General features: G+C 41.5%; 1 protein-coding gene across 4 annotated transcripts in view; it reads left to right on the top strand.

Annotated features, from left to right (window-relative positions):
• Positions 1 to 1,112: 1,112 nt before the first annotated feature.
• Positions 1,113 to 27,697, top strand: part of LOC109919843 (isocitrate dehydrogenase [NADP], mitochondrial-like) — a 74,765-nt gene continuing 48,180 nt past the window's right edge. Inside the window, exons 1-3 of one of the 4 annotated variants that reach the window (XM_048594998.1) lie at positions 1,331 to 1,501; positions 5,369 to 5,483; positions 23,928 to 24,019. In XM_048594998.1, coding sequence (XP_048450955.1) covers positions 23,969 to 24,019 — 51 coding nt within the window. In that variant the 5' untranslated portion in view covers positions 1,331 to 1,501; positions 5,369 to 5,483; positions 23,928 to 23,968. Of the gene's footprint in view, positions 1,264 to 1,330; positions 1,502 to 5,368; positions 5,484 to 23,927; positions 24,020 to 27,697 lie in introns of those variants that run through there. The other 3 variants (XM_048594996.1, XM_048594997.1, XM_048594999.1) reach the window with 3 other exon arrangements.

Consider the following 27,697-nt stretch of genomic DNA (forward strand, 5'->3'; position numbering starts at 1 on the left):
CTCGTCCCTGCCTCCCTAACCTGTTCTTCCTCCCACCTATCCCCTCCTCCCACCTCAAGCCGCACCTCCATCTCCTACCGACCAACCTCATCCCGCCCCCTTGACCTGTCCGTCCTCCCTGGACTGACCTATCCCCTTCCTAACTCCCTACCTACACTCACCTTTCCTGGCCCCATCCCCGCCTCTTCGACCTGTTTGTTTCCTCTCCACCTATCCTCTCCTCTATCCCTCTTCTATCCGCCTCCCACTCTCTCCCTATTTATTTCAAAACCCCCTTCCCCTCCCCCTTTTCTGATGAAGGGTCTAGGCCCGAAACGTCAGCCTCTCTGCTCCTATGATGCTGCTTGGCCTGCTGTGTTCATCCAGCCCTGCACCTTGTTGTCAGGCATTCTCTTGAACCGACTACTTCCTGTGTCTGAGGACATTCTCTTGGAATCATGGTGTGGCTTTAGGACTCCCTGTAACATGGAGCTTAGCATTTCCAGCAGAAATATTTGGAAGTATTCCTGGGAAACGTCCTCCCTTTGCTTGAAATATTCAAATACAAACAAAGTTTTGCAGATACTGGAATCCGAAATTAAAAGAAATAACAACACACTGGAGAAACTCAGCAGCATGTGTGGAGATAAAAACGCAGTTAAATATTTCGAGTCCGATGTGACCCTTGAAACAGCCGCAAGGAGTCAGATCAGACTCGAAACATTAACTATTCATTCTTTCCACAGATGCTGCCAGACCTGCTGGATTTCTCCAGCATTTTCTGTTTGCATTGTTTGAAACATTGTCTCCGTTTATATAAAATGTCTTTCAATAAAAGCAATTCGGGCATAAAATGGAATCGAATGAGGCAGTCATTGTGAAGAAGTCAATTTCCTTTCCTGCGTCTCGCAAGTCCCCATTCATTTCAATTTTTAGATTTCAAACCTCGCCAGCCCCCGCATTATCTGATTTTGGTAATAATCGATCGGGCAATGCCCCCCGGATACTGTTTCTGATTTGAGGAAGATGCTGATGTTTGGGTGAATGAGAATGATGGTGATTCTCCCGCTCTCACTCACAAAACTCCCTTCAGCTGCAATCAGAGCACGTTATGGGCCGCCTCCACGCAGCCCGCGTATTGGGGATGCTTCCTGCTCCCACATCGCAGCCTCTGTTCACACACACATAGAGAGATGGCGAGTTTCTTCAAGATTGTGCCTGCCACGCTTCGGAGTGGCTCCTGGGGGAGAAACCTTACCGTCTGTACTCTCCAGCGAAGAGACTGTGAGTCAGCCTTAATCATAATCTTCTGACTTTTCAAAAAAAAACACTGAATGATATCAGAAACTTTCGTCCTGTATTTGTTACCCAGTGTGCGACGTGACTGCTTGCACATACAGGCTGCCTTGAGGTTTTTACTGGCACAGCTCATTTCGTTTCGCGGCCAGTTTGAAAGCTATATAAGTTTTGCACCGGTTCTGGGACACTGTTGTGCTAAACCTTCCTTTTTGCCAATTCCACGGTAAGTCACTGAGTACCAACCAGATCACTGAGTTCAAAAAAGATGTTTTCCAGGAATCATGTCATAATGTTAGCAGTGGACAAAGACCCGAGGATAAACGAATCCGGCGTTAGCAACTTACAGTAATGGTTCACCTGAGTTAAACCTATTTGATTGTAAAATATCCAGAATCTATTATTTCAACCATAACTAATTCGCACTTTGCATCTTGTCATCATTTTTCAGTGCCAGTTTTATTTGCTATTCCAAAGTTCCTATATCTATATTTCTAACATCATTCCGTGATGTAAACTTCTGCTGTGAAATACACAGTTTGGCCACTGGGTCTTTTGTACGCAGTGAATGAGGTTGTTAGCTTTGGGCGAATGCATTCCTGAAGCTTTCACAATCTTCAGAAACCAAATTTTATCTTTCTGCTGCTTTGAAAGTCCAGCCTTTCACTGCATCTTTAAACATCTGTTGAAACCTGGGGACAAAAAGCTTTTCGTTGACCAATCGGGTGATTCTTGAGTGTCAGCTATTTATCCCAAAAGACCATAAAATGTCGGAGCAGTGTAGGCCATTCAGCCCATCAAGTCTGCTATGCCATTCAATTAGATCATGGCTGATTGATAACCCTCAATTCCACGCTCCTGCCCTGTCCCCATTACGCTTGATTCCCTTACTGATTAAAATCTGTCTTTCTCAGCCTTGAATATACTTAATGACCCACCCTTGACAGTCTGGGGTGAAGAATTCCACAGATTTGCTACACTCTGAGTGAAGAAATTCTTCCTCATCTCTGTCTTAAATGGACAATCCCTTACTTCTGAGATTGTGCTGTCTTTTCCTAGACTTTCCCAGAGGGGAAACAGTTTTCCCCACCTACTATGTCAAGTCCATAAGAAATTTGTATGCTTCAATAAGATTGTCTTTTGTTCTTCTAAACTCTAATGTGAATAGACCCAACCTGTATGGGTGGCATGATGGATCAGTGGATAGCACTGCTGCCTCACCATGCCAGGGAACTGGATTCGGTTCCAGCCTTGGGCAACTGTCTGTGTGGAGTTGGCACATTCTCCCCGTGTCTGTACTTTTTCTCTTGTGACAGTTATTATATTTATTTCCTGTCTTCCCCCTTGAATATTTAGTAATCTTAGAATTCTATTAGTGTCTACTACTGTGAAGACTTATGCAAAATATTTATTCAATTCCTCTGCCATTTCCTGGTTCCCCATTATTATTTCCACTGCCTTATTGAGCAAGGGCCCAATCTCACTATGTTTTCTCTCTCTCTCAATTTTTAAATATTTAGAGAAACTCTAGCTGTCTGTTATGATATTACTTTCAAATATATCCTCAAAGTCTTTTTTGTTATTTGTTAGTTTTAAAATCTCTCCTAGCCCTCTGTCTTACCACTAGTATTCCCTACATTGGGTGTTTTTCTTTCAATCTGATGCTATCCTTAACTTCACTTAACCATGTTTGGCTTATCTCCTTCCTAAAATTCTTCTTTCTCGCTTGGATATATGTTTAATGTGAGCCATGAATTATTTTCTTAAACTTTCTTCATCCGTCTAAATTCCTTTCCCAGCCCACTCCAGTCAGCTCTGCCCTCATTTAACTCCCCTTATTTAAGTTTGCACAGTTGTTTCCAACCCAAGTTTCTCCCTCAAACTGAACGCTAAATTCTACCATGTTATGATCACTGTTTTATCAGGGATCTTTACTCTGAGATCATTATATTAGAACTGCCACATTAAACATCACCACATCCAAAGTAGCTTGATCTCTGGTTAGATCCACAACATATTTTTCTAGGAAACTCCCAGATATGCTCCATGAATTCTTCCTTGTGGTTCTGCCAAGCTGATTTTTTTCACTCTGCATGTAGATTGAAATCACCCATGATTAATACACTGCCTTTTTTTATATGCCCATACTATCTCTGATTTATTTTCTCTTCTACAGAACAGCTACTATTAGGGAACCTATAAACCAATGTTCCCTATAAGGTATCCAGCCACTCCAAATCTCCATGAATTGTGGTGCATTGCTTCCAGTTCCGAAGTCACTGTCACACATGGTCCTTGCAGGTCGCATGGTTGGAAAGAAATTAGAGGGCTGTTCCTACCAGTGCCTTTATCCCTTAGCTATTTCTTAACGTAGAATAGTGGAGGACAGTTTCTGGACTAGAGGAAAGTGTATATTGAGGTTCCCTCTGGTCAGTGTTAGGACTCCTGCTTTTTTTAATATATATATTAACGAGCCAGATTTCGGTGTACAGGACACAATTTCAGACTTTACTAAACTGTGAGGAGAAAGGTGACAGATCTTAAGAGGACTTGGACAGGCTGGTGGAATGGGAATGACAAGTGGCAGATAAAATTTAATCAGAAATGTGCCAAGTGACTCAATTTGGTAGGAAGAATATGGTAGGCAATATAAAACAGAATGTACCATTCTGAAGGGGAATGCAACGGCAGAGGGACCTGTGCGTATATGTGCACAAATCATTGAGGGTGGAAGGGTATTTTGAGAAAGTGGTTAATAAAATTCTTCAGATCACGGGTTTTGTCAATCAGTGTTAGAGTACAAAGCTGGGAAGAATGACAAAACACTGGCATGGCTTCAGCATGAATTTTTTAAAAAAATTCTTTCATGAATTGTGGACCAACAAGACCAGCACTTGTTGCCGATCCTAATCGCCTTGAGAAGGTGGTGGTGGGTTCAGGTAGCCATCTAGTGCAGACACACTCACAGCGCTGCTAGGAAGTGAGTTCTAGTATTTTAATCCTGTAACAATGAATGAATCGCGATGTTGTTCCGAGTTAGGATAGTGTATGGTCAGGAGGGGACTTAAAGGTGCTGGGTGTACCCATGCTTTTACATTTGCATTCCCAAAATCATAAAGGGTTTGGACACAGCAAATGGGAAGAATCTGGGGAAAACAAGCAATGAAGGATTGAGGAAATCCTGTTTGATGCAGTAGGTAGTCAGGATCTGAAATACATTGCCTGAGAAATTTTTGGAGGCCCACTCAATTAAGACCTTTTTAGAGGAGAATTTGATAATTAACTAGTGGGAAAACCTTTACAGGGCTACAGGACAATGGAAGTAGTTGAGTTGCTTTTGTAGAGAGCTAGCATGGATATAATGGCCTCATTCTATTCTGTAATCATTGTATGGTCGGGATCTTTCAGGAGCTTTGGGGCCACTTTGGGAGTTGGAGGTGGATCACAAAAACATGAGTGGGCTGCCATCTCTAGTATTTTACCAGGAGCAGAGAAAGTAGTGGATAGCTGTCCCCCACTGGGGGCAACTAATGCTCTTCATTGGCCAATTAACAACTATTTAAGGGCTTCCCGTTTGGTTGGTATTTTGTTCTTGAAGGATATCACCTCTACTAAATCTGGAGGCCACCTTATATTGCCCAACACTTCCTTGTGACTTGGAGGTGTGCCCTCTAGATTTAGGTTCTTAAGGCTGAAAAAGCAACCCATCCGCCCCACCACCACCATCCCCTCCTTTGGAAACACTTACCTCACTCCCTTTACAGGATTTGCCTGACTGTGTTCAATGAGCCCAACGTCATCTGGATCTGGGGCCTCGTCCATCATTACTGCTTGTGCTTGTTTACAGTTCCAGCAGTGGCTACCATTGTGAATGCTGCTGCTGGGAATAAGGAGCCAACTGACTGCTCTTTGATTCACTAGGAGCCCTTGCAGACCTCAATACTCTTGCTGACAGGCAGATAATTACATGTTGCATGGAAAATACTGTAAGGACCCCCTAGGGCATCTGATAACTATCCGACAGGTGGTCAGGACGACTGCTACTCTGTGATACCCTGGTTTCTTATTCATTGTGACATTTTGCCAACAACAGATAATCCAGGAATTGTCCAACAACCATCAGGAGAGAGAGGGGAGAACTTCCTTCTAACTGGCAGCTCCAAGTTCAGTTACCCTTAATGGGGCTGACCTAACATGGAGGGAGGCCTGTAAGTAAAGGTGTTAACTTCTCACTTTGAGGTCAGTAGAGTTAATAGGTTAAATGGCTAGCAAATGGACTCTTGTGAAGTGTGATGGTTGCTAGGGGAGATTAACTCAATGAGCTATGAAAAAATAACATTGTAAAGAAAGCAAAGGTTGAAAAATCATAAATGATCCACAGGAAAGAATTGCTAATACATGAATCCACAAAGTAAATTGTTGGGCAAACACTAAAGATAATCACCACTACAAATGGAAAACAGAAGCGCAAATCCCTTCCTTCACTGGATTTACCTTCAGGTCCATTACCAACATGTTAACCAGCCTCCAGCATCCTTGATACCCATGGACAGCATAACACCTCATGCTTCCAAGAAAACATGGGGTTATTGAGAATAATGAAGTCAATTTTTTTCTGATACTTAGACAAATGCAAAGGACCTAAAACAAGGGAGTTGAATGTGAGTGAGAAGGCAATTAGAGACATAAAGAACAGTAGTGTGTATCATCTCTAAGACGCACTACAGAAATTCATCAAGGCACCTTAGACAGCACCTTCCAAACATGTGACTTCTACTGTCTAGAAAAGCAAAGGTAGCTGATACAGGAGAACACAACACCTGCAAGTTCCCCTCCAGCCACTCACCATCCTGAATGGAAATATATTGTTGTTCCATCAGTGTCACTGGCTCAAACTTACTGGAACTCAATCCTTAACAGCATTGTGGGTGTAATTACATCAAACTGTACTATTTCAAGAAGGTAGCTCACCATCATCTTCTCAAGGGCAATTTTGAATTGGCAATAAATGCTTGTCTGGCCAGCGATGGCCACACCTGCTTAATGAATAAAATAAATGGGCAAGAATGACATTTTCAGAGAGAATTCAGGTGTTGAAAAATATCTCAGTGTGCGTTTTAACATAGTTATTAAAGTATTTAGCAATATGATTTGAGAAATGTGCGTCACGGCAAGAAACCGACATGGAAGATATTAGCACATATTATTTCTCAATAACGCTCTTGCAAATTCTGCAGCAAATGGGGTATAATAGGTATGTAAAGTTATGCCAAATCTGATTTTCTGCCTCCGCATTTTTGTAGTTATCTATGACTATGTGCATAAAATCTGATTCTGTAGTGTGTCTAAGATTGCCAGTTTGAGTTGGATTCTAAATTATAATGTCCATGTGCAGTCTGGCCGACTCTGGCTGTTGTGCATACTTCTAGTCTTATCTAACCTAATGACATTTTACTTTAGAAAAAAAATTGCATTCTTATTATTCTTTCATGGGTTGTGTGCTTTACTGGCTGTGCAAGCATTTACTACCCATCCTTGATTATGTGGTAAGACATAGGAGCAGAAGTCAGTCATTCATTCCTTTGAGTCTGCCCTGCCGTTCAGTGAAATGAACTCCACTTTCCTGCCTTTTCCCCATAATTCTTGATTTCCTTGTGGATAAAAATCCAACTCAGTCTTGAATAAACTTAATGCTTCCACAGCTCTCTGCAGTAATGAATTCCACAGATTCATTACCCTCTGAGAGAAGAAATTCCTCTCCGCCACTGTCTTAAATGGATGGCCTGTCATTCTCAGATTATGCTGTAGATTCTTGCATAAGATGAAACAGCCTCTCAGCATCTCTATCCTGTCAAGTCCAACCTCTCTACACTGTTAAGTCCCCTAAGAATCTTGTATGTTTCAATAAGGTTACCTCCCATTTTTTCTAAACTCCATTGACTACAGGCCCAACCTTCTAATTGTCTCCTTAAAAGAAAATCCTTCCATATCTGGGATCAACCAAGTGAATTTTCTCTGGATTGCCTCTAGTGCTAGTATACCTTTCTATAGATAAAGGGACTAAACTGTTCACAGTTTTCCAGATATAGACTTAGTGCCTTGTATTGTTTTACCAAGACTTCACTATATTTTTATTCGTTTTTCTTTGAAACAAAGGCCAACATTCCATTTGCCTTTCCTATTACCTGCTGAACTTGTATGCTAGCTATTTTGTGATTTATGCGCAAGCACTCTGGAATCCCTCTGTATTACAGTTTTATGTGGTCTTTCTCAATTCATCTCGTCTATTCTTCCTATCAAAGTGCAAAGCCTAACATTGTCCCACATAATATTCCACCTGCCAAACTTATGCCCACTCACTTAACCTGTTTATATCCCCCTTCAAACTCTTTGTGTCATCCTCACTACTTGTCTTCCAACCTATTTTTGTGTCATCTGCAAACATGACTATAATACATTCACTCTCTTTTTCCAAGTCATTAACATATTGTAAATAATTATGGCTGCAGCACTGAGCTCTGTGGTACTCCACTAAATACAGATTTCTATTCTGAAAATGCCCTCCTTATCTCAACTTTTTAATCTTCTATTAGTTAGCCAGTCCTCTATCCAAGCTAATATACTACCTCAAACACCATTGTCTTATTATGTAGCTGCACGTGTGGTAACTTATCAAATACTGTCCAGTAATCTAAATATATGACATCCACTGCTTCCTCTTTATCTATCCAGTTGTTATCTCCTTGATTGGTAGAGCCCAAGTTGAGCATTAGTGAGCAGGTTTTTGCTAAGCGAATGCTGCTTGATACCACTACTTGCACAGTTGTTTTTTATTTGTTCATGGAATGAGGGCGTTGCTGGTTTGGCTAGTATTTATTGCCTATCCCTAATTGCCCAGAGGGCAGTTAAGAGTTAACCACATCGCTATAGATCTGGAGTCACATGCAGGCTAGACCAGGATGGCAGAATCCCTTCTAAAGGACAAGAGTGAACCAAATTGTTTTTTCCGACAATGGAGAATGGATTCATGGTCATCATTAGACTCTTAATTCCAGACTTTTTAAAATTGAATTCAAATTCCACTATCTGCCGTGGCAGATTTCCTAGAACATTACCTGGGTCTCAGTCCAGCGATAATACCACAGAGTCAATACCTCCCCGATCTTCCATCTCTTAACTGATAATCAAGAGTATACTGATGTGGTGCTAATTGCTCAGGTTATGTACAGGACATATCCGGAAAACTTCCAGGTAGATCAGGTATATGTCAGTGTTATGGCTTACTGGAACAGCTTGGCTCGGGATACGGCATGTTCTGGAGCACAAGTCTATTGTTGGAAATTATCTCAGCCAATAGCCGTTGCAGTAGCCAGTGCCTCCAATTGTTTTATGATATTATGTGGAGTGAGTTGAATTGGATGAAGACTATGTGGTGAAAGTGGGGATATGTGATGTTGTGCACTTTGACAGGAAGAAGAGTCGTGCTGAATATTATTTAAATGAAGAAAGACTGCAGAAAGCTACAGAACAGAGGGATTTAGGAGTCCTAGCATCCAAGTTCAGTTGGTAATAGGAAAGTCAAATGGAATATTTAGCCTAAATTTCATTGGCAATGAAATATAAAAGTAGGTAGGTTTTGATAAAAATATACAAGTGACTCGTCAGACCGCAGCTGGAATACTGTGAATAGTTTTGGGCCCTTATCTGAAGAAAGATCTACTGCCATTGTCATATAGAAGAATGAGAGGCATCCTCATTTCTGACAAGGTAAATGTGGAAACGGTTTCCTGTGTGGGAGAGTCTAGGGCCAGAGGGTATAATCTTAGAATAAGGAGGTGCACATTAAGACAGGGATCAAGAGAAACTTCTTTTCTCAGAGTGTTGTGAATCAGTGGATTTCTTTATCACAGAGGGCCATTGAAGCTGGATTGTTAAGAACACTCAAGACTGAGCTACACAGGTTTTTAGTCAGCAAGGGTTATCAGATCAGCCCTGATCTCATTCAATGGCAGAGCAAGCTCAATAGGCTGAATGGTATGCTTCCGATTCCATGTTTTATCATCTTATTGACTGGCATCTCTGATGTCGAGACATCCCGAGGAAAATATGGTGAGGCTGAGATAAATCATTCTCACTGAAAATTATTACAAATGCTTCAGCCTTATCTTTTGCACTGATGCGCTGGGCTCCCTCGTCATTGATGGGGGTGCTAGTGGAGCCTCGTCCTCATCCTCCTCCTCAGTGAGTTGTTTAATTGTCCGCCCCCACTCATAACTGGATGGAGCAGAACTGCAGAGTTTAGAACTGTTGGTTGTGGAATCACTTGTGTCTGACCATCACTTGCTGCTTATGCTGTTTGGCACACAAGAAGTCCTGTTTGGGAGCTTCACCAGGTTGACACCTCATTTTTAGGCATGTCTAGTGCTGCTCCTGGAATGCCCTTCTGTACTCTCCATTGAACCTAGGGCTTGGTTGTGGTGATAGAGTGGTGAATATGCTGGGTCATGAGATTGCAGATTGTGTTTTGAGTTCAATTCAGCTGCTGCTGATGGTCCACAGTGCCTCATGGATGCCTGATCTTGAGTTATTAGATATCTTCAAAATCTATCCCATTTAGCATGGTAATAGTTCACCATAACACAATGGTTTCCTGAATGTGCAGGTGGGATGTTGCCTCCTCAAGGATTGTGCAGTTGTCACTCTTACCAATATTGTCACAGACAGTGGCAGGCAGGCAGATTGGTGAAGATGAGATCAAGTATGTATTTTCCTTCTTGTTAGTTCCCTCACCACCTGCTGCACACACAGTCTAGCAGATATGTTTGTAGGACTTGACCAGACTGACCTATCCCCTCCCTAACTCCCCACCTACAGTCACCTTTACTGGCTCCATCCCCGCCTCTTCGACCTGTTTGTTTCCTCTCCACCTATCCTCTCCTCTATCCATCTTCTATCCGCCTCCCACTCTCTCCCTATTTATTTCAGAACCCCCTTCCCCTCCCCCATTTCTGATGAAGGGTCTAGGCCCGAAACGTCAGCCTGCCTGCTCCTATGATGCTGCTTGGCCTGCTGTGTTCATCCAGCCCTGCACCTTGTTGTCTTTGATCAGTATTGGTGTTGTCGAGCCACTCTTGGTGATTGATATTGAAGTCTTCTACCCAGAATACTTTCTGTGCCCTTTCCACCTTTAGTGCTTTCCTCAGTGATGTTCAACATTGAGAACTACTGATTCACCACCTGAGTGTGTGGCAATTAGCATTAAGTTTTGTTACCAATTTTGACTTGATACCATGAGACTTCTAGGGGTCTGGAGTCAATGTTGAAGACTCCTAGGGTAACTTCCTCCTTGTCATTTACTGATGCCGCCATTCCTGCACGTCTGTCCTGCTTGTAGGGCAGATTTTCTTCCTTGAAGGACATTAGTGAATTTGATTGGTTTTAATGACAATTAACAATGGTTTCATGGTTATTATTAGATGTTTAATTCCAGATTTTTAAAAAATTCAAATGCCACCATCTGCCATAGTGGGACTGTGGGCCTCTGAATTATTAATTGAGAGACAACACCAAAATACCATTGCCTTGCATAAAATGAGACACTATATAAATATTCAAGTGGATGTAAATGGAAATTGTAGCAAACCTGTCCTTGAAAATGTTCGTACTAGTACCTGAAGAGAAAGGAAGTCGGTGTGATGTATAACATTCTCCCCTACACTGCCAATGTGGGTGAAGAAAGAGCCAAAACTTCAGCAGAATGTGATCTCCTGGAAGTGACTGAAGCCAGCTTTTGTAATTGAAAGAAATACTGATAAGGTGATTTTGTCAAATGAGAAGCACGAACAGCCCTGCCACTGACATGTTTGTTTAGGAAAAACAGCAAAGTATTTTACTTAATGGGTCAGGTTTGTCACAGAAGACTTCAAAGGATGCTCTGTCTGCACTAATAATTTCAAGAATCCATGTAAACATATTTCAAGCAATTGCTATATATGCCAACCTCAGCACCCTGGATATGACTAAGATTGGTCCCCACTACATTGTCTGCATTAGCATACATTTACCAGACAGGGGATGCTGAGCTTGGCATGTTCCAAGGTCTATGATTAACGAAGGCCTTGATGTATATCTACACATCTGCTAAGTAAGCTTGGTTATCAAGATCTGTCCTAGTGATATAACTGGTAGATCTCATTGCACCATGCTTTCAGACAGTACAAAACTGTTTAAATAAAATATAAATTTGCCCTGCCCCCCAGCCTCCCCCACCCCAGATTTTTTCTAATTATCTTAAATTGATGTGATTGGGTTACTGACCTTTAAAGATGCTCAGCAGCACCCAGATCAGAATATTTTAATTTTTTGTACCTATACTGAATAGACTGTTGATGTTTGGGAATGCAAGTCGCCACTATCTTCTCCACGGTGAATAGGGATAGACAGTAACTACAGACCCAGCCAGCGAAGGTTACATCCACAAATGAATAAAAAAATCCATGTTGTGCACGAAATTTTGCTACCTTTGTATTGGTAGCTGCAGAATGTATTTTCCTTCAACATGTACCATAGTAACTTGCCCACCTCCCTTCAACAGTCCCTTCCAGTGCAAACTTTATCACCAGGAAAGATGACAGCAGCAATAGTGTACTGTCACCTCCATGACACCCATCATCCTGATTTAGACACACACCACTGCTCTTCCATTGCAATTGGATGAAAATCTACAACTTAAAGCACTAACAGCACAAGGACTGCAGTGCTCCAGGGATAAGATCCCCCAGAGCGTCAGACTAAGCAACAAATGTGGCCCATCCACATCACTGGAAAAAAGTGTTAAAACTGAATGCTACTAAGTTTTATGAAGCATTTTCCTGCGAAGAAAATGAATGTTGATGTGAATATTTGTTTGCTGTTATATATGGTATACCCATTGAAAGCAGACAATGGTAAATTAATCTGCCCTGTCAAAAGCAGAAATGATATCTACTATCACTACAGAGTCAGCAGAATGATAACTGTTTACATGGATATTTGGGGGTGGGGGGTGTCACTGCCAATGGTGAACAACCATTGGTGAACAACAGATTTTCCTACATTAAATAAATGCTGCTATTGATTAGAAAATGTGTTGTACTCGTTTTAACCTATTTTACTAAGGAACTTCATATTTCTAAAATACTGCATAAAAAAATTGTTGTTTGTTTACTGCACAGTATTGACAATGAGTCTGCTGTACACTGTATCCAGTTTATTTTGTTATTAAGGGTAGAGAGAAGTTTTCACAAAATATAGTAATTAGTTTTTGGTACCATGAAAATATGCGTAGGAAATGTAAGAATGTAAGACGTAGGAGGTTGGTCTGCAAAATTTAAGCATATGGAATCAGAGGTAATGTACTGTCATGGATTAATGATTTGCTAATGAGCAGAAAACAGAGAGTAGGAATTGACAGGGCCTTTCAGGCTGTGACGAGTCGGGTATTGCACAAATCATCTGGGTCCCAGCTCACAATTTCCATCAATGATTTGGATGTGGGGACGAAATGTATTTCAAAACAGCAAAACATGTTCTGAGGGATATGTAAAGCAGCATCAGGAGGATTTAGACAGGCTTAGTTAGTGGGAAAAAAACATGGCAGATGGAATATAATGTGGAAAAATGTGAGATTATCCACTTTGGTGAGAGGAACTGATGTGTAGAGTATTTCTGAAATGATACCTTTTCTGGTGTAGTTTCCTACTCCCGCCCCTCTTGGTTGGGGGTTATATTGAGTCATAGAGTTATAGAGCACAAAAATAGACCCTTCGGTCCAACCAGAATATGCTGACCGTAATCCCAAACTAAACTAGTCCCACTTGCCGGTGCTTGGCCCATATCCCTCCAAACATTTGTTTTTTAATGCATGTACGTACCCCCCCAAATTTTGTTTAAACGTTAAACCCTTATTCACCACTTCCTCTGGAAATTCATTCCACACACAACCTTCTCTCTTTGTAAAGAATTTGTCCCCCATATTTGCTACTTTCCAATCTGGAAACTGGAAATTTCAATGCTGATCTATTGAGAAGTGTGGGTATGCAAACAAATCTGAATGTCCTTGTACATCAGTCAGTGAAAGTAGGCGGGTAGGTGCAAAAAACAATTAGCACGGCAAACAGTATGTTGATAGCAATGGTAATGTCTGGAGGGCTTGGGTTCAAGTTCCCTGCTCCACAGGTGTATAATAACATGTATGAGCAGATTGATTAGAAAATATTTATATTGGCCTTCATTGCAAGAGGATTTAGTTCAGAAGTAGGGATGTCTTACTGCAGTTGTACAGGTCCTTGGTGAGACCACATGTGAGATTTGGTTTCCCTTTCTAGGAATGTCTATACGTGCAATAGAGGGAGTGCAGTAGTGGTTCACTAGGCTGATATTAGAGATGGCAGGACTATCGTATGAGAGATAGGTTCCACTGGCCTGTATTCACTAGAGTTTAGATGGATGAGAGAGGATCTGATTGAAATGTGTAAAATTCTAACAGGGCTGGACAGACCAGATGCAGGGAGGATGTTTTCCTTAGCTGGGGAGTCTAGAATCAGAGCAAACAGTCTCAAGAAATTGGGTACACCATTTAGGGATGAGAGGAGGAAATGTTTCTTCACTCAGAAGGTCATAATAGAAGGATGTGGGGGCCAGGTCAAAGAGTATATTCAAGAAAGAGATTGATAAATTTCAAGATTTTAAAATATTAAAGGGTGGAGAGAGAAAGCAGGAATATGGCATTGGGATAGAGGATCAGCCATGATCATATTGGATTGTCAAGCAGGCTCAAAGGGTTGAATAATCTACATCTCCTAGTTTCTGTATTTCATTTTAGAACTTGGGAGAGTGTAGAAATACCAAGAGACCTAGGTATCTTTGTCAGTAAGTCGCATGGCATACATACAGATCCTGCAAGGAAGATGAATGAAAAAGTAGCCTTTATTCTGAGAGCATTTGAATACAGAAGCAGTATATACAATGCTTCAATTGTATAGAAGCTTGGTTAGACTTCATCTGGAGTAGTGCGTCTAGTTTTGATCTCCTAACCTCAGGAAGGATATTATTGCCATAGAGGGAGTGTAGTGAAGGCTTGTTCTTGGGATGGCAGGATTGTTGTAGAAAGAGATATTAGGCAAACTGAGTCTGTATTCTCTAGCGTTTTGAAGAATGAGAGGTGATCTCATTGAAACTAACAAAATACTTAAATGGAATAGGGAGGGTAAATGCAGGTAAGATGTTTTCTTTGGTTGGGTAGACTAGAACAAGAGGGAGCAATTTAAAATAAAGGGCATGTTGTTTAGGACCAATATGCAGAGAAGTATTTCTCACTCAGAGTTGTGAATCTTTTGGAATTCTCTACTCCAGAAGAATATGGAAGTTCAATCTTCGAGTATGTTTGAAGTAGAGGTTGATAAATGTTTGATTCTTAATGGTATAAAGGGCACTGGAGTGTTGAATCAGACATGATCATATCAAATGGTGAAGCAGGCTTGAGGGGCAGACTGGCTTACTTTCATAAGTTCTTAAAATTCCTCTGAAAGTGTCCAAGGTTGAAACATTCCAAGTTGAAGGTGTTTGAATTGTCATTGATTTAATGTAGTGACAGATTTCAATTGGTACCTTCAAATTTATTACATAGAAACTACACTGTAACAATCTTAGTGTTCTCCACATAGTAGAAACATCATGACACCAGAACACTGCAGCAGCGATAGATGCTGGAATTCCTGTCAGCTACTCATCTGTGACATGGACTTTGTTGAGTTTTCTTCCAAGTGAGGCTGTCTAATATGTTTGAGAGATAGGTAAGTCTCCTTCCTAAAATGCTGCACTGTCAGAAAGTGTCACCAATCCATTTAATGTGAACTTTCAGAATTTTAATGGTTTGAGTACCTACATTCCACTGTAAGTTATTCTACCAAAAGGGAACGCTGAAGGCACCATCATGGGAAGACATTCACAGGAGGAAACATTCATAGTTTCAATACCCCACACATGCAACATCAGAACCGTATCACATCATGGGGCAGAATCTAATGCTGCTGATAAACTATCATGACAGGGTTGGGTCTGGTTGATGCTTAAGTGCAACTGTGTATTAATCATACAGGGGTCAACTTCAAAAACCCACCCACTTTCCAGTAAAGGTTAATTAAGTCTTGCAAGTTATTTAACTTCCCCCTGTCTTGATCCCCATGCATTTTGGCATTGACTTAAGAGTTGCACAGTAGGGTTGGTTCTAAAGCACACAGGCAGGATATAAAGACTATTGAGGAGGTCTGCCTGAAGAGTTGGGGCTGCTTTTGAAGCTGCGTGTGAGGAGAAGGAACTGTTATTGGAAAATGTATGGCACATTTCTGAAGAGGAATCCTCTGAAGGCTCTTCAGCCGTAGAAGGACCCATACAGGGTGTGCTGACACAGGGTCAGAGGAAGCTGGGGCGTTGGGACTCGTGCACTCTGGTGGAACCTCCTCAAGTGAATAGGAAAGAAAGAAGAGAAGGGAGAAAAGGGGTGCTGGCCAAGAGTAGCAGCATCTTGTTGCCAGCCTCTTGCAGGACATATTGAGGCTGAAGTGCCTGAAGATTCTGAAGATTACTGTGTGCCAAGCTGGTCAAGGAGAAAGACCTACCCTGAAGGCAGGGTGCATAGGCATCACTCAAATTACTGCCAGCCGTCAGGTCACTGGTTTCTTAGCTAGCCAGCTCTTTAGGACGTTTGTCAAACTTATAAGATACTTTCTGAGGAAAGCTCAAATTAGAATCATAAAATCCCTACAGTGTGGAAGGAGGCTGTTCAGCTCATTGAATCCCGACCCTCTGAAGAGTATACCACCCAGACCGACCCACTTTGCATTTCCCATGGATTACCCACCCAACCATTGCACAATGGGCAATTTAGCATGGCCAATCCACCTAACCTGCACATCTTTGGACTGTGTCGGGAAACTGGAGCACCCGGAGGAAATCCATTCAAATGGGGAGACTCCACGCAGACAGTTCCCCGAGGCTGGAATTGAACCCCGGTCCCTGGTGCTAACCACTGAGCCAACATGCTGCCTAATCTACTTGTTAGTTTTTATTACATTTTCTATATATGTCACTAAACAGCAATTATGTTTCGAATAACAAATCAAAAATGAATAGAGGAAGTGCTTATGTACTAACTTGAGTGTTCAATTTGACTCAGTGGTTCCCATGGGCTTTCATATTCCTGTGCCACCTAGCCTTTCCCACTCTCACACCCATGCTCTGACAGCCAGGCAGGGTTATCGAGGCTCTTTGTGTTTGCATTCTTATAGTGCAGAACCTCACCGGTCCATATTCCTGGTTGAAACCCCCACTCACAATACATGTGGATCCTACCGTAGGTGCATGTCCATATCGAGAGTTTGGATTCTCACTCACCCTTGCAGAATGGTGAAGGTTGTTCACTGTTTTACAGCATTGAAGCAAAATCTTAAGGAAGATCTTATAATTAATGACTTCCATCCAGTTTTTCTTGGTCTGTGGAGATGCCTCCTTTACCCATCACATGGGAGGACAGCCTCCTGATGTTCAATCACACGTTGGAGGAGGGTATGCAGGGAGTCATTGTCAAAGCATGGGGCTGTTGGTCCTGCCTCTGTCCTTACTCAAGTTAGCTGCTGGTATTGCCATTTTTCAGTCAGTACTGATTTGAATGATATCTGGATAAACAGTCAACGTTGGTGTTGAATATATTGGAAAGGTTGAGATTGGCAAACATGATGGTAGCTCCTCTGTTTGCTAACCTCTCGATGTAGCTTCTCTGTCTCCCTGAAGCGCATTGCAGAAAGCCCTTTAACCCACACAATGACAGCTGTTCCTTGGTGAGTATCCACTCTGTCGCTGCCTGAACTGCTGCCTTCCTGAATGTATTTGCAGGTAGTCTTTACAATCAGTCGCTAATTGGGCCTTAGTCGTGACAGGCTGTTGGGACTGGCTGGGAGTGGGCACACTACACAGTACCACGACCATGACCCCCCTCACATAGCAGGAGAACACTATTGTGGTTTTGGATGCGGCCCATCGATATGATTTCTCATACCCTATCCCCAACTATTTACGTGAAGTCTGAATTGTATTTCTTTTCCCCCTTTATTTCACCCTTTCCACCTTTTTTTTAAAATTATACTCCTTGAGACTTCTCTGTTCCCTTTCTCACCCATCTAATTTTTTTCTTATATTTTTCTTGAATTCATTGTTCCTTCTATCCTATTTTTCATTTACCTTCCAAGTCTCTGTAGAGTTTTGTTATTCTGTTCTTTTTAATTTCTGTTTTCTCTTTCCCCTTTTCATGCCATCTCTCCTTCCTGTCTGTTGTATTTCTGTCTCGTTCCTTTCCTCCCACATATTACGATACGGGCTGTTTATCTGAGGCAACAAGGTGCAGAGCTGGATGAACACAGCAGGCCAAGCAGCATCATAGGAGCAGAAAGGCTGACGTTTCGAGCCTAGACCCTTCATCAGAAAAATGTTTATCTGAGGATTCAATGTTGGCTATTCTCTGCAGGTATAGTTATCTGATTTATTTTCTGCTGTAGAGGTTGATCCCGTTGACGCTGTAGGCCTCTGGCAGCAGACACTGTCTCAGTTTGTTCCGTTGCCAGGCACCAGACTAGTGATTATCAAAGTCACCTTTACCTCACTCTGTTAAAGATCTAATGAATGAAATTGACAGGAGTTGTTCAGCCAGTAACCACATTAAATTTAGATAACCAAAAAAATAAATTATTAAAAGAACTTTTTTTTTTAAGAAGGCAGGCTGGAGTATAGACCTTGTGTCATGTTAATTTGCTGCGACTAATTCCGTAGGGCAGCCAGATCAAAATGAAAATACATCCATTTGTTTGCAGTGGATCCCGTTGTTTGTTACATGGAGCATTACACATCGAGACTGACTGCTGAGGTAGAGAAGCTCACAAACAGCTGCATTTCAGCATTGAACAGCTGCTTGTGATTTATTGCCCCTTAATGGAATTGTCAAAATATGCGTAAATACTTCCTATGCATCTTGAGTTACTATGACAATAGAAAGTGAAATGTTATTGATGGTGAAATTCTGAATTAAAACCAAAACATGCTGAAATCACTCATTTGGACAGGCAGTTATGATTCAAGGACAGTAGCATTATCAGTTCAGATTACTCTTTTGTGAGCATAGTAGTGTAATTATTTTTTTACTTGGTTCATATGATGTGAGTGACATAGGCAAGGCCTTGAGAACATGGTTGAGAGTTGCTTCCTTGAACCACTGCAGTCTGCCTGGTGTAGGTACAGGACTGATTAGATTTGACTTGATTGTACTTAGGTACATGTGACAATAAATCAATGAAAAGCTTTGTTCATGAGCAGTACAGGCTGATCATAGTAATCAAGGACATACAGATCATAGGGTGAAAAAAAAACCTAGACAGAGGCATCAACATTAGCAAGATCAGCGTTATTTGAAGTTAGAGAGACCATTCATCAGCCTAATTACAGCAGGCAAGAAGCTGTTTTTGAACCTGCTGGTGCGTGTGTTCAAGCTTCTGTATCTTCTGCCTGATGGAAGAAGTTGTAGGAGAGCATTACCAAGGTGCGTTGGGTCTTTGATGATGTTGGTAGCCTTTCCACGGCAGCGAGCTGTGTAAATGGAATATATGCATGGGAAGTTGGTTTCTGTGCTGCTCTGTGCTGTGCCCACAACCTTCTGTAGTTTCTTATGGTCCTGGGCAGAGCAGTTGCCATGCCAGGCCGTTATGCACCCGGACAGTATGCTTTCAATGGTGCATCTGTAGTAGTTGGTGAGGGACCTTGTGGACAGGCCAAATTTCCTGAGCCACCTGAGGAAGAAGAGGAGCGTTGTTGTGCCTTCTTGACCGTCGCATCTACGTGGATCTGGGTTTATACATGTGGGAAGTCCAGGACAGGTTGGCCATTATCATCACTCCTAGGAACTTGACGCTGTCCACCCTCTCAACCTCAGCTCTGTTGATGTAGATGGGGGCATGTTCTCCTCCGTTCTTTCTGAAGTCAATAATCAGTTCTTTAGTTTTGCCGACATTGAGAGAGAGGATTGTTCTCATTGCAGTACATCACCAAGCACTCTTATCTCTTTTCTGTATTTCAACTTGTCATTGTTTGATATCCATCCTACCGTGGTGGTGTATCAGCATATATGTAGATGGTGTTCGTTCAGAATTTGGCAACACAGTCATGGGTGTACAAGGAGCACTGTAGGGGGCTAAGAGCGCATCCTTGGAGGGCTGATGAATGTTATCTTGGAGGAGGTGCAGTTGTCTATCTTCACTGATTGTGGTCTGTGGGTCAGAAAGCTGAGATTCCAGTTGCAGAGGGCGGAGCCAGAGATCAGTCTGGAGGGGATAATGGTGTTGAAGGTGGAGCTGTAGTCGATGAGCAGGAGACTGACGTAGGTGTGCTTATTGTCCAGATGTTCCAAGGATGATTGCAAGGCTAGGGAAAGGTTAGGAATGGAGTTCCAAGTCTTTGACGCAATTACAGTGAATGAGAGGCCATTCATTTCCAGAGCAGGACGGAGTCTGTTGTATTAGGTTCTGAGGGACCAACCACTGGTGACTTGTGGTTGGTGGTAGATTGTTGCAATCAATCTCCTTTCTCAATTAGGCCTGTTTGATTATCACTGGTAGAGGATAAACCACTTGAGTCTTAACAAGAAGAGGCACTTGTCTTACATAACAAGGTTTAATTATTGAACTAGTTAGCCATAATTACAACTATCAGGGATAGGAAATGACACATCTGTCTCTATCAGAAGCTCATGTTAGACGACCTGATGCTTCACACAGTGACTGTGCTACGCCATCAGCTTGAATGGAGCTAATGCAACTTCAATATTAACTCTTTCAGAACCATTGCTTAATACAACAGTGTTTGGCTTTAGCTGGCACTTGCTGGTGGTGGTGCTTCCATGCATCTTTTGCCCTTGATCATCTAGGTGGTAGAGGTTATGGGTTTTGAAGATATTGTTGAAGGATTTATGACAGTGGCCTTGCGAGGTAACCGTAGTCTTTTTAAGCCCATTTCTTTTCTGGCTATGACAAAAAACCGTGAAACATTAATACAAGTATAAATCCTCAAATCCGTAAAACTAGCATTTGTGTAACAGTGTGAAAGGACTAGGGTGTCCTTTCCTATCAATCATTGTCATACGTTTGCAATTCACAAATGTATTGATGCTTTCTGGGCACCTCCACAAACTGCATCTGCACACGTTGCATCTTGGGAAATTCTCACGCTGTTTGCTTTGACTGCCCAAATATAGCTGTCAACTCTCTCCAACTATCCAGGAACACAGTATCTAATCAAGTGCTGTGTTTTTAAGGCATCTTTTAATGAAGATATTCAATAACAATTAATCAGTGTAAATATCATTATCATTGTGAAATTTTCATTTTTAAACTTGCTGACAATCTTATTTTGGGCATTAGAAATTTCAACTATTAAACATAGAGTCAGTAAGTTTGAACTCAATGTTTTTCAAGTGATTTGAACTATTCAGTTTAATTCCTTCCTAAAGTAGATTTTTGGTTTGAATGGGTTATTTGCAGCATAGGATAAAGGGATGGGAGATATAAATTGTACTGTTAAGAGGCTATTATTTAATGTGATGAACTTACACAGGTATTTTTTATAAATGCGTTCATAGCACCTTTTAAATTAAAATGTTGACATCCATTAAACTTGTAATGTATAATAGAATAGAACTGAAATAAATGTTTCTAATGTAAAATGTATAGTATGGCATGGAATACCTTTAGATTAAAAAAAAAATTTCCATTTATGTGGCGTTATCATTGGATTAGATTGGATTTTGTTGGGAGCCATACAGTACAGACAGGCCATTCAGCCCATTGACAATGCTAGACAAAACTACTTTATATCTGCACTAGTCCCACTTTTCAGCACCTGGCCCATAGCTTTGCATGTTATTGACATTTCAAGTGGTCATCCAATTTTTATTTAAGATTGTGGCGTTTCCCGCCTCAACTACCATCCCAGGCTGTGTACTTCAGACTCCCACCACCTTCTGGGTGAATAAGGTTTTCCTCAAATCCCCTCCAAACCTCCTGCATTTCACCTTTAAAGTCTGCCCTTATTGCTGACCCTTCGACTAAAGGGAACAGCTGTTTCTATCCACACTGACCTGCATTGTTGTACACAGCTCCATCGGATCCACACTCCTCAATCTTCTCTACTCAAAAGAAAACAACCCAAGCTTATCCAGCCTCTATTCATAGCTAAAGTCCTCCATCCCAGGCAACATCCTTGTGAATCTCCCTTATGCCTCCTCTGGTGCACTCCCATCCTTCCTACACTGTGGTGACCAGAGCTGCACACAGTACTCCAGCTGTGGCCCAACCAAAATTCTATTCCAACATTACCTGCCTGCTCTTATAATCTATAAAGACAAGTGTCCTGTATGCCTTCTTATCTACCCTATTAACCTGCCAGCTTCAGATGTCCGTGGACAAGCACCCCAAGCCCTTTCTGTTCCTCTGAGCTTCCTAATGTCCTGTCATTCATTTGAGTACACCCTCACATTGTTACTTCTTCCAAAGTTCATCACCTGACACTTTTCAGGTTTAAATTCCATCTGCCACTGATCTGCCTGTCTGACTAATCTGTCCATATCGTCCTGTAACCTGAGACATGATGTGGGGGCACCTGTGTTACACCTGAGGAAGGGGCAACACACCAAAAGCTTGTGTGTTCAAATAAACTTGTTGGACTATAACCTAGTATTGTGTGATTTTTGACTTATAACCCAAGATGACCTCCTTCCCTGTCAACCACCCAGCAAATCTTTGTGTCATCCAGAAACTCACTTTTCTCTCCCACATTCTCATCTACAAAGTTTATGTATAGAAACACTATAGGACCTAGCACTTGTCCTTATGGTATGCCACTATTCACTGGCCTCTAGTCACATAAATAACCTTCTGCTGCCAGACTCTGTCTCCTACCACTAAGCCAATTTTGGATCCAACTTGCCAAATTACCCTGGATCCCATGCGCTTCTACCTTCTTTGTCAGTCGTCCGTGGGGAATCTTGTCAAAGGTCTTGCTAACATTCATATAAACTACATAAATTCAAACTGCATCACTCTCATCTAGAGACTTGGGTCATTTTCCCCAAAAAAATCAAATTTGTTAGGCATGTCTTCCCTCTGACAGAGTCATGTTGAATATCCCTGAACAAACCCTGTTATCCAAGTGGGAATTCCCTCTTTCAGAATTTTCTCCAATAATTTCCTCACCACTGATGTGAAACTCATTGGTCTCTTATTTCCTGGTTCATCTCTATCACCCTTCTTGGAAAGTGGAACCACATTAATTGTCCTCCAGTCCTCTGGCACCTCCCTGTGGTCAAAGAGGAGCTTAGCATTTGAGTCAGAATACCATGAATTTCCTCCCTCATCTCCTGTTGCAGTCTGGGATACAACTTATCCATATGTGGGGATTTAAGCTCACCTAAACCTCCAATACTTCCTCACTCCCTATGTCAATGTCTTGTGACTTATTTGTTAGCTTGTTTGTAAAGTTATGGATTTAACTTTACTCAACAAACCTTGTGGGGCAATTTCTGTTAGAATTTCAACATTGGATTGGAAATGGGGGGATAAAAAAGCCTGCAGAAAGGGACTTGGGGCTATTTGTACATGAAACACAGAAAGCTAGCACACAGGTCCAGCAGGTAATCAGAAAGGATAATGGAATGTTGGCTCTTATTTCAAGGGGGTTGGAGTATAAGAGTAGGGAATTCTTACTGCAACTGTTCAAGGTACTGGTGAGACCCCATCTAGAGTACTGTGAGCACTTTTTGTACATTTATTTAAGGAAATATTGTTTTATTGGAGGCAGATCAGTGAATGTTCACTGGATGTTCACTGTTGTGGAAGGATTTTCTTATGAGCAAAGGCGAAACAGGTTTGGACTCTACTCACTGGAGTTTAAAAGAATGAGAGGCAATCTTATTGAAACATAGAGGATTGTTAAGGGACTTGACAGGGTAAATGCTGAGAGGATGTTTCCCCTCATTGGAGAGTCTAGGATCAGAGGGCATAGTCTCAGAATAAACGGGCACTAATTTAAGACTGAGATGAAGAGGCATTTTTTTCTGAGGGTTGAGATTCCTCGGAACCCTTTGCCATGGGGAGGTATGGGGGTAGAGCCCTTGCTTATATTTAAGACTGAGGTAGGTAGATTCTTAGTCAATTGGGAAATCAAGGGTTACGGGAAAAGTAGATATGAGAAATGTTGGATCAGACATGAGCCTATTGAACAGAAGAGCAGGCTGGAGGAGCTGAACAGTCAACTCCTGTTCCAGTTTCTTATGGTCTTATGGAAACGTGGCTCATGATCAAGCTAATTTTAAAATTTTGAATGACCAAAACCAAATTAGTCAAGCTGTGAAATAAAACAGTGAGCCATTTATTCACACGCTGTTCTGTTCGCCTTGCTTCACCAATATCTCTAAACACACATACAAGCTCCTTTGGACTGCAGATGTAGATGCACCCAGGTTTGCCTTCCTTCAATATTGAAAATTTCTGTAAGTGATAGAAATTTATCTTTTTTTGTAGATGCCAAAAAACGAATCAAAGCAGAGAACCCAGTTGTAGAAATGGATGGAGATGAAATGACCAGAGTAATATGGAGCTTCATTAAAGAAAAGGTAGTTGTTGTGATAGATTGAATTCAAATGAACAAAGATCTTTTATGTTTTGTTGCATGCTTACCTGAATAGATAACTTGTTTTGATTTCAATAATGGTTTAATAAGACGTCTGATTATTTCTGGAAGTTTAAAAATCACTAAGATGTAGGGATTAATCAGCAGTAAAACCTTTCACTGGTTAGAACCATACCTGATATAAAGGAAGATGGTTGTGATTGTTGGAGATCAGTCATTTCAGCTCCATGGCATCTTTGCAGGAGTTCCCCAGGGTAAAGATTTCCTAATCAACCTGTTCAGAGATGTTGTCACTCACCTCTGGAGCAGGTGAGGTTTGAACCTGGGCCTCCTGGCTCAGAGGTAGGGACACTATCGCTGCACCACAAGAACCCCAGACAGTTCCTTGGTGTCGTGTCCTAGGCCTAGCCATCTTCAACAGCTTCATCAATTACTTTACCTCCATCGTAAAGTCAGAAATGGGGATATTTGCTGATGATTACACAATGTACAGCACAATTTGAGAATTCTCAAATATTAAAGCTCTCCAAATGCACCAATATCTGACAATATCCTGGTTTGGATTGACAATGGCAAGCAATACTAACAAGGGGTTATTTCTCCAGTCATATAACTGGTCATGTGGTGTTCTCTTGTGGTATCAGTTCTTGAACTGAATGGATCCATTAGAATTTAGTTAGTGCAAAGCACATGAACATGGCATGATAATGAGTATACCAAATGGCTTCTGTAGATAAGAGACTAGTTAAACTTGCAAACAGCACAATCTTCACCAAGCTGGACCCAACCAGCAGCAAAATCCGTTGAATCAAGGGGTCCAAACTTCTTCCCACTTTCATAACAGTTTTTGGACATGATTATTTAAACCGTCTACATTTTGGAATCACATTTGCATTAGAAATTTTCTGAAAGATGTCAAACATATGTGAAGGTATGGAAATCATCATAGGTCACAAGGATGACACTTTGATCTTTGGATCAACAGAAGTTCAACTCAACAAAAATAAGGTGATGAGTTCCTTCTTGAACTGCTGCAGTCTTGGGGCATAGGAAGACCCACAATGCTGCTGGGAAGGGATTCGCAGGATTTACACCCAGTGACGGTGAAGGAACAACGATATCGTTCCAAGTCAGGATGGTGTATGACTTGGGGGAGAGCTTGCAGGTGCTGGTGTTCTCCTGCCCTTGCTCTTGTGGATGATAGACATCACAAGTTTAGAAAGTGTTGTTGAAGTAGTCTTTTGGTAAGTTTCTGCAGTGCATCTTGTAGATGGTACACACTGTTCCCATTGTGCATCATTGGTGGAGGGAGTGACTTACAAGGTAATGATTGGGGTATCAATCAAGTGGGCTGCTTTGCCCTGAATAGTACTGAGCTTCTTGTTTGTGCTGCATCCATTTAAGGAAGCGGAGAGTATTCCTTACCCTCCTAACTTGTGCCTTGTAGATGGCGAACAGGCTTTGGGATGACAGGAGATAAGTTACTTGCTGCAGAATTCCTAGCCTCTGACCTGCTGTTTTGGCCACTTTTTGTATATGGGTAGTTCAATTCAGTTTCTAGTCAATTGTAATCTTCAGGATGTTGGGCATTATCGAGCAAAGGGGATCATTGGAGACCTGTAGAACACAAAAGCCATTACGGAATTCCCAGCAACAGGAATATTATAGAACTCCAATAGTTCATGTAAGTGGTGAACCAGGTTAAAAAATTCCTTTGCCCTTGGTCCAAGCAAACCAACCTCTCAGCCAACGTTTGAAGCATGATGAGGTGTGGTGCTGGACTAATGCAGTAAGGCAATTGAATCAAAATGTTGCTGAAAACTTTGGAGGTGCGAATACACTATGATTCCAAACTTCCAACTATTGTAGCAGACTTCCATAGGTCGAAGAGCAGTCTTCTTCCAAATACAGTGTGATGAGAGCAGAAAACCTGTCTGCAATCTTCAAGGCTTCTCACTCAAATGGAACTGTCAGATGTAGTGATCGAGACAGAAACACTCCTGGCAACGTGCGCTTGAGAAATTTTCCAATTAGGTCTGATGCTTACCTTTTAAGACTGAAACTGACCATATACTGCTGGTAACTTTACTGAACATGAAAGAGTTTGCAAAAATATTGTACTAATCCCAGAGAATTCAAATATAGCTGATGCTACAGAGTATGTCTGACGAAAATACCAGACTACTGCTGACACTTTATGAAGAATATCCATCAACTGTCCAAAGCAAAAAGATGAAATTTTTACTCTCAATATTTGCCAACATCAGGAAAAAAAATTACATGAATTTTGAGAGGATCAAGAATGTGCGCGGATTCGCATATGCTGTTTTGGCTGGCCAGAGTTTTATTCCCAGTAACCCTGTCCTACAATCGTACTTTGAACCCTTAGTCTCTGATGAGCAGTTGGTTGACCCTCGTGTTTTCCAGCTGGACATCCTTCAGAAGGTTAGTAAGTGATATCTTGGTATGTCCAAGTGTCAGGCTGGACCACAGCAATCACGACGGTGGTCAGATATCTTGGATTTCTAAAGGACGTATCTTCAACTACATCCCCTGTACCATCCACACACAGGAGCAGAAAGAGCAGCTTCTGCCGTTCACTTTTATAACCAGCATGTGGAAATGCTGTGGAATTGCCCTACTCAGATTCAACAGGATAGACCTTCTCATCCTTGTGAATTATTATTCCGATTGGGTTAAGGTGCAAAGCTACATTCACTGAAGCCATTTTAACCTTTCTAAAGAGAATTTTTTTTTCCACACATAATCCTGGACAATGGCTCACAAATTGCTAATGCGTATTTCCAATCCTCTGCAGCCCCATATGGATTTGTCCACATCACAAGTTCCCCCAGGTAGCCTTAAATCAATGCCAAAGCTGAGAGAGAGGAAGGGATACCATTTTCAAAAAATAAGTCCTGAGAAGAATGACAACTCATTTGCTCCTGCTCAACTAAGGTCCCGCACCATTGTAGAATAGCTTCAACCCATAACAGCTTTTGAAGGGCTACAGGTTGCAAACCTAATTTCCCTCCCTTTCCTGTTATAAACGGGAGTGCCCTGATTTTAACTAAAAATAAGCTGTTAGCTCGATAGACTGCACACCCCAATCCTCAGGAAGAAGCTATGACTCCACAACTAATAACAATAGACAAAAACAATGCAGACCTTCAGAGAATGTGTTTGGAATAAACACACCATCAATTTCTTCTTGAATAATTCAATATATGATCAGGGAGATTAGTTACATTTGTAAAAACTCAAGCTTTCTTTGGGAGTTGTAGGATGTGTAATAGATAGGAATCAAGACTTGGGAGAGATTGGGGTAATAGCAGGGGAAGAGGTGGATTTGGAATAGAGGGTTAACTGTACCAGTTGTCTAACAAGAGCCACTGAGGATGCAGTAAGGATTTATCTTAACGATGATGTCAGTTCAAATGGATAGAGACCTGATGAAAGAACACACTAATGAAACAATTCTGTGCTCTTGTATTTACTTTATAACTAATAAATGCTAATAGCTTGCACTTGCCTTAAGTTCAGTCTTTGTTTCTACTAGGCTTCTAAAAGCTACTAATGTTATTCCAATAAATGAGTTTAGGAGATAACAAAGTGTAGAGCTGGATGAACACAGCAGGCCAAGCAGCATCAGAGGAGCAGG

Source organism: Rhincodon typus, chromosome 3 (assembly GCF_021869965.1).
Source record: "Rhincodon typus isolate 14 chromosome 3, sRhiTyp1.1, whole genome shotgun sequence".
Classification (NCBI taxonomy): Eukaryota; Metazoa; Chordata; class Chondrichthyes; order Orectolobiformes; family Rhincodontidae; genus Rhincodon; species Rhincodon typus.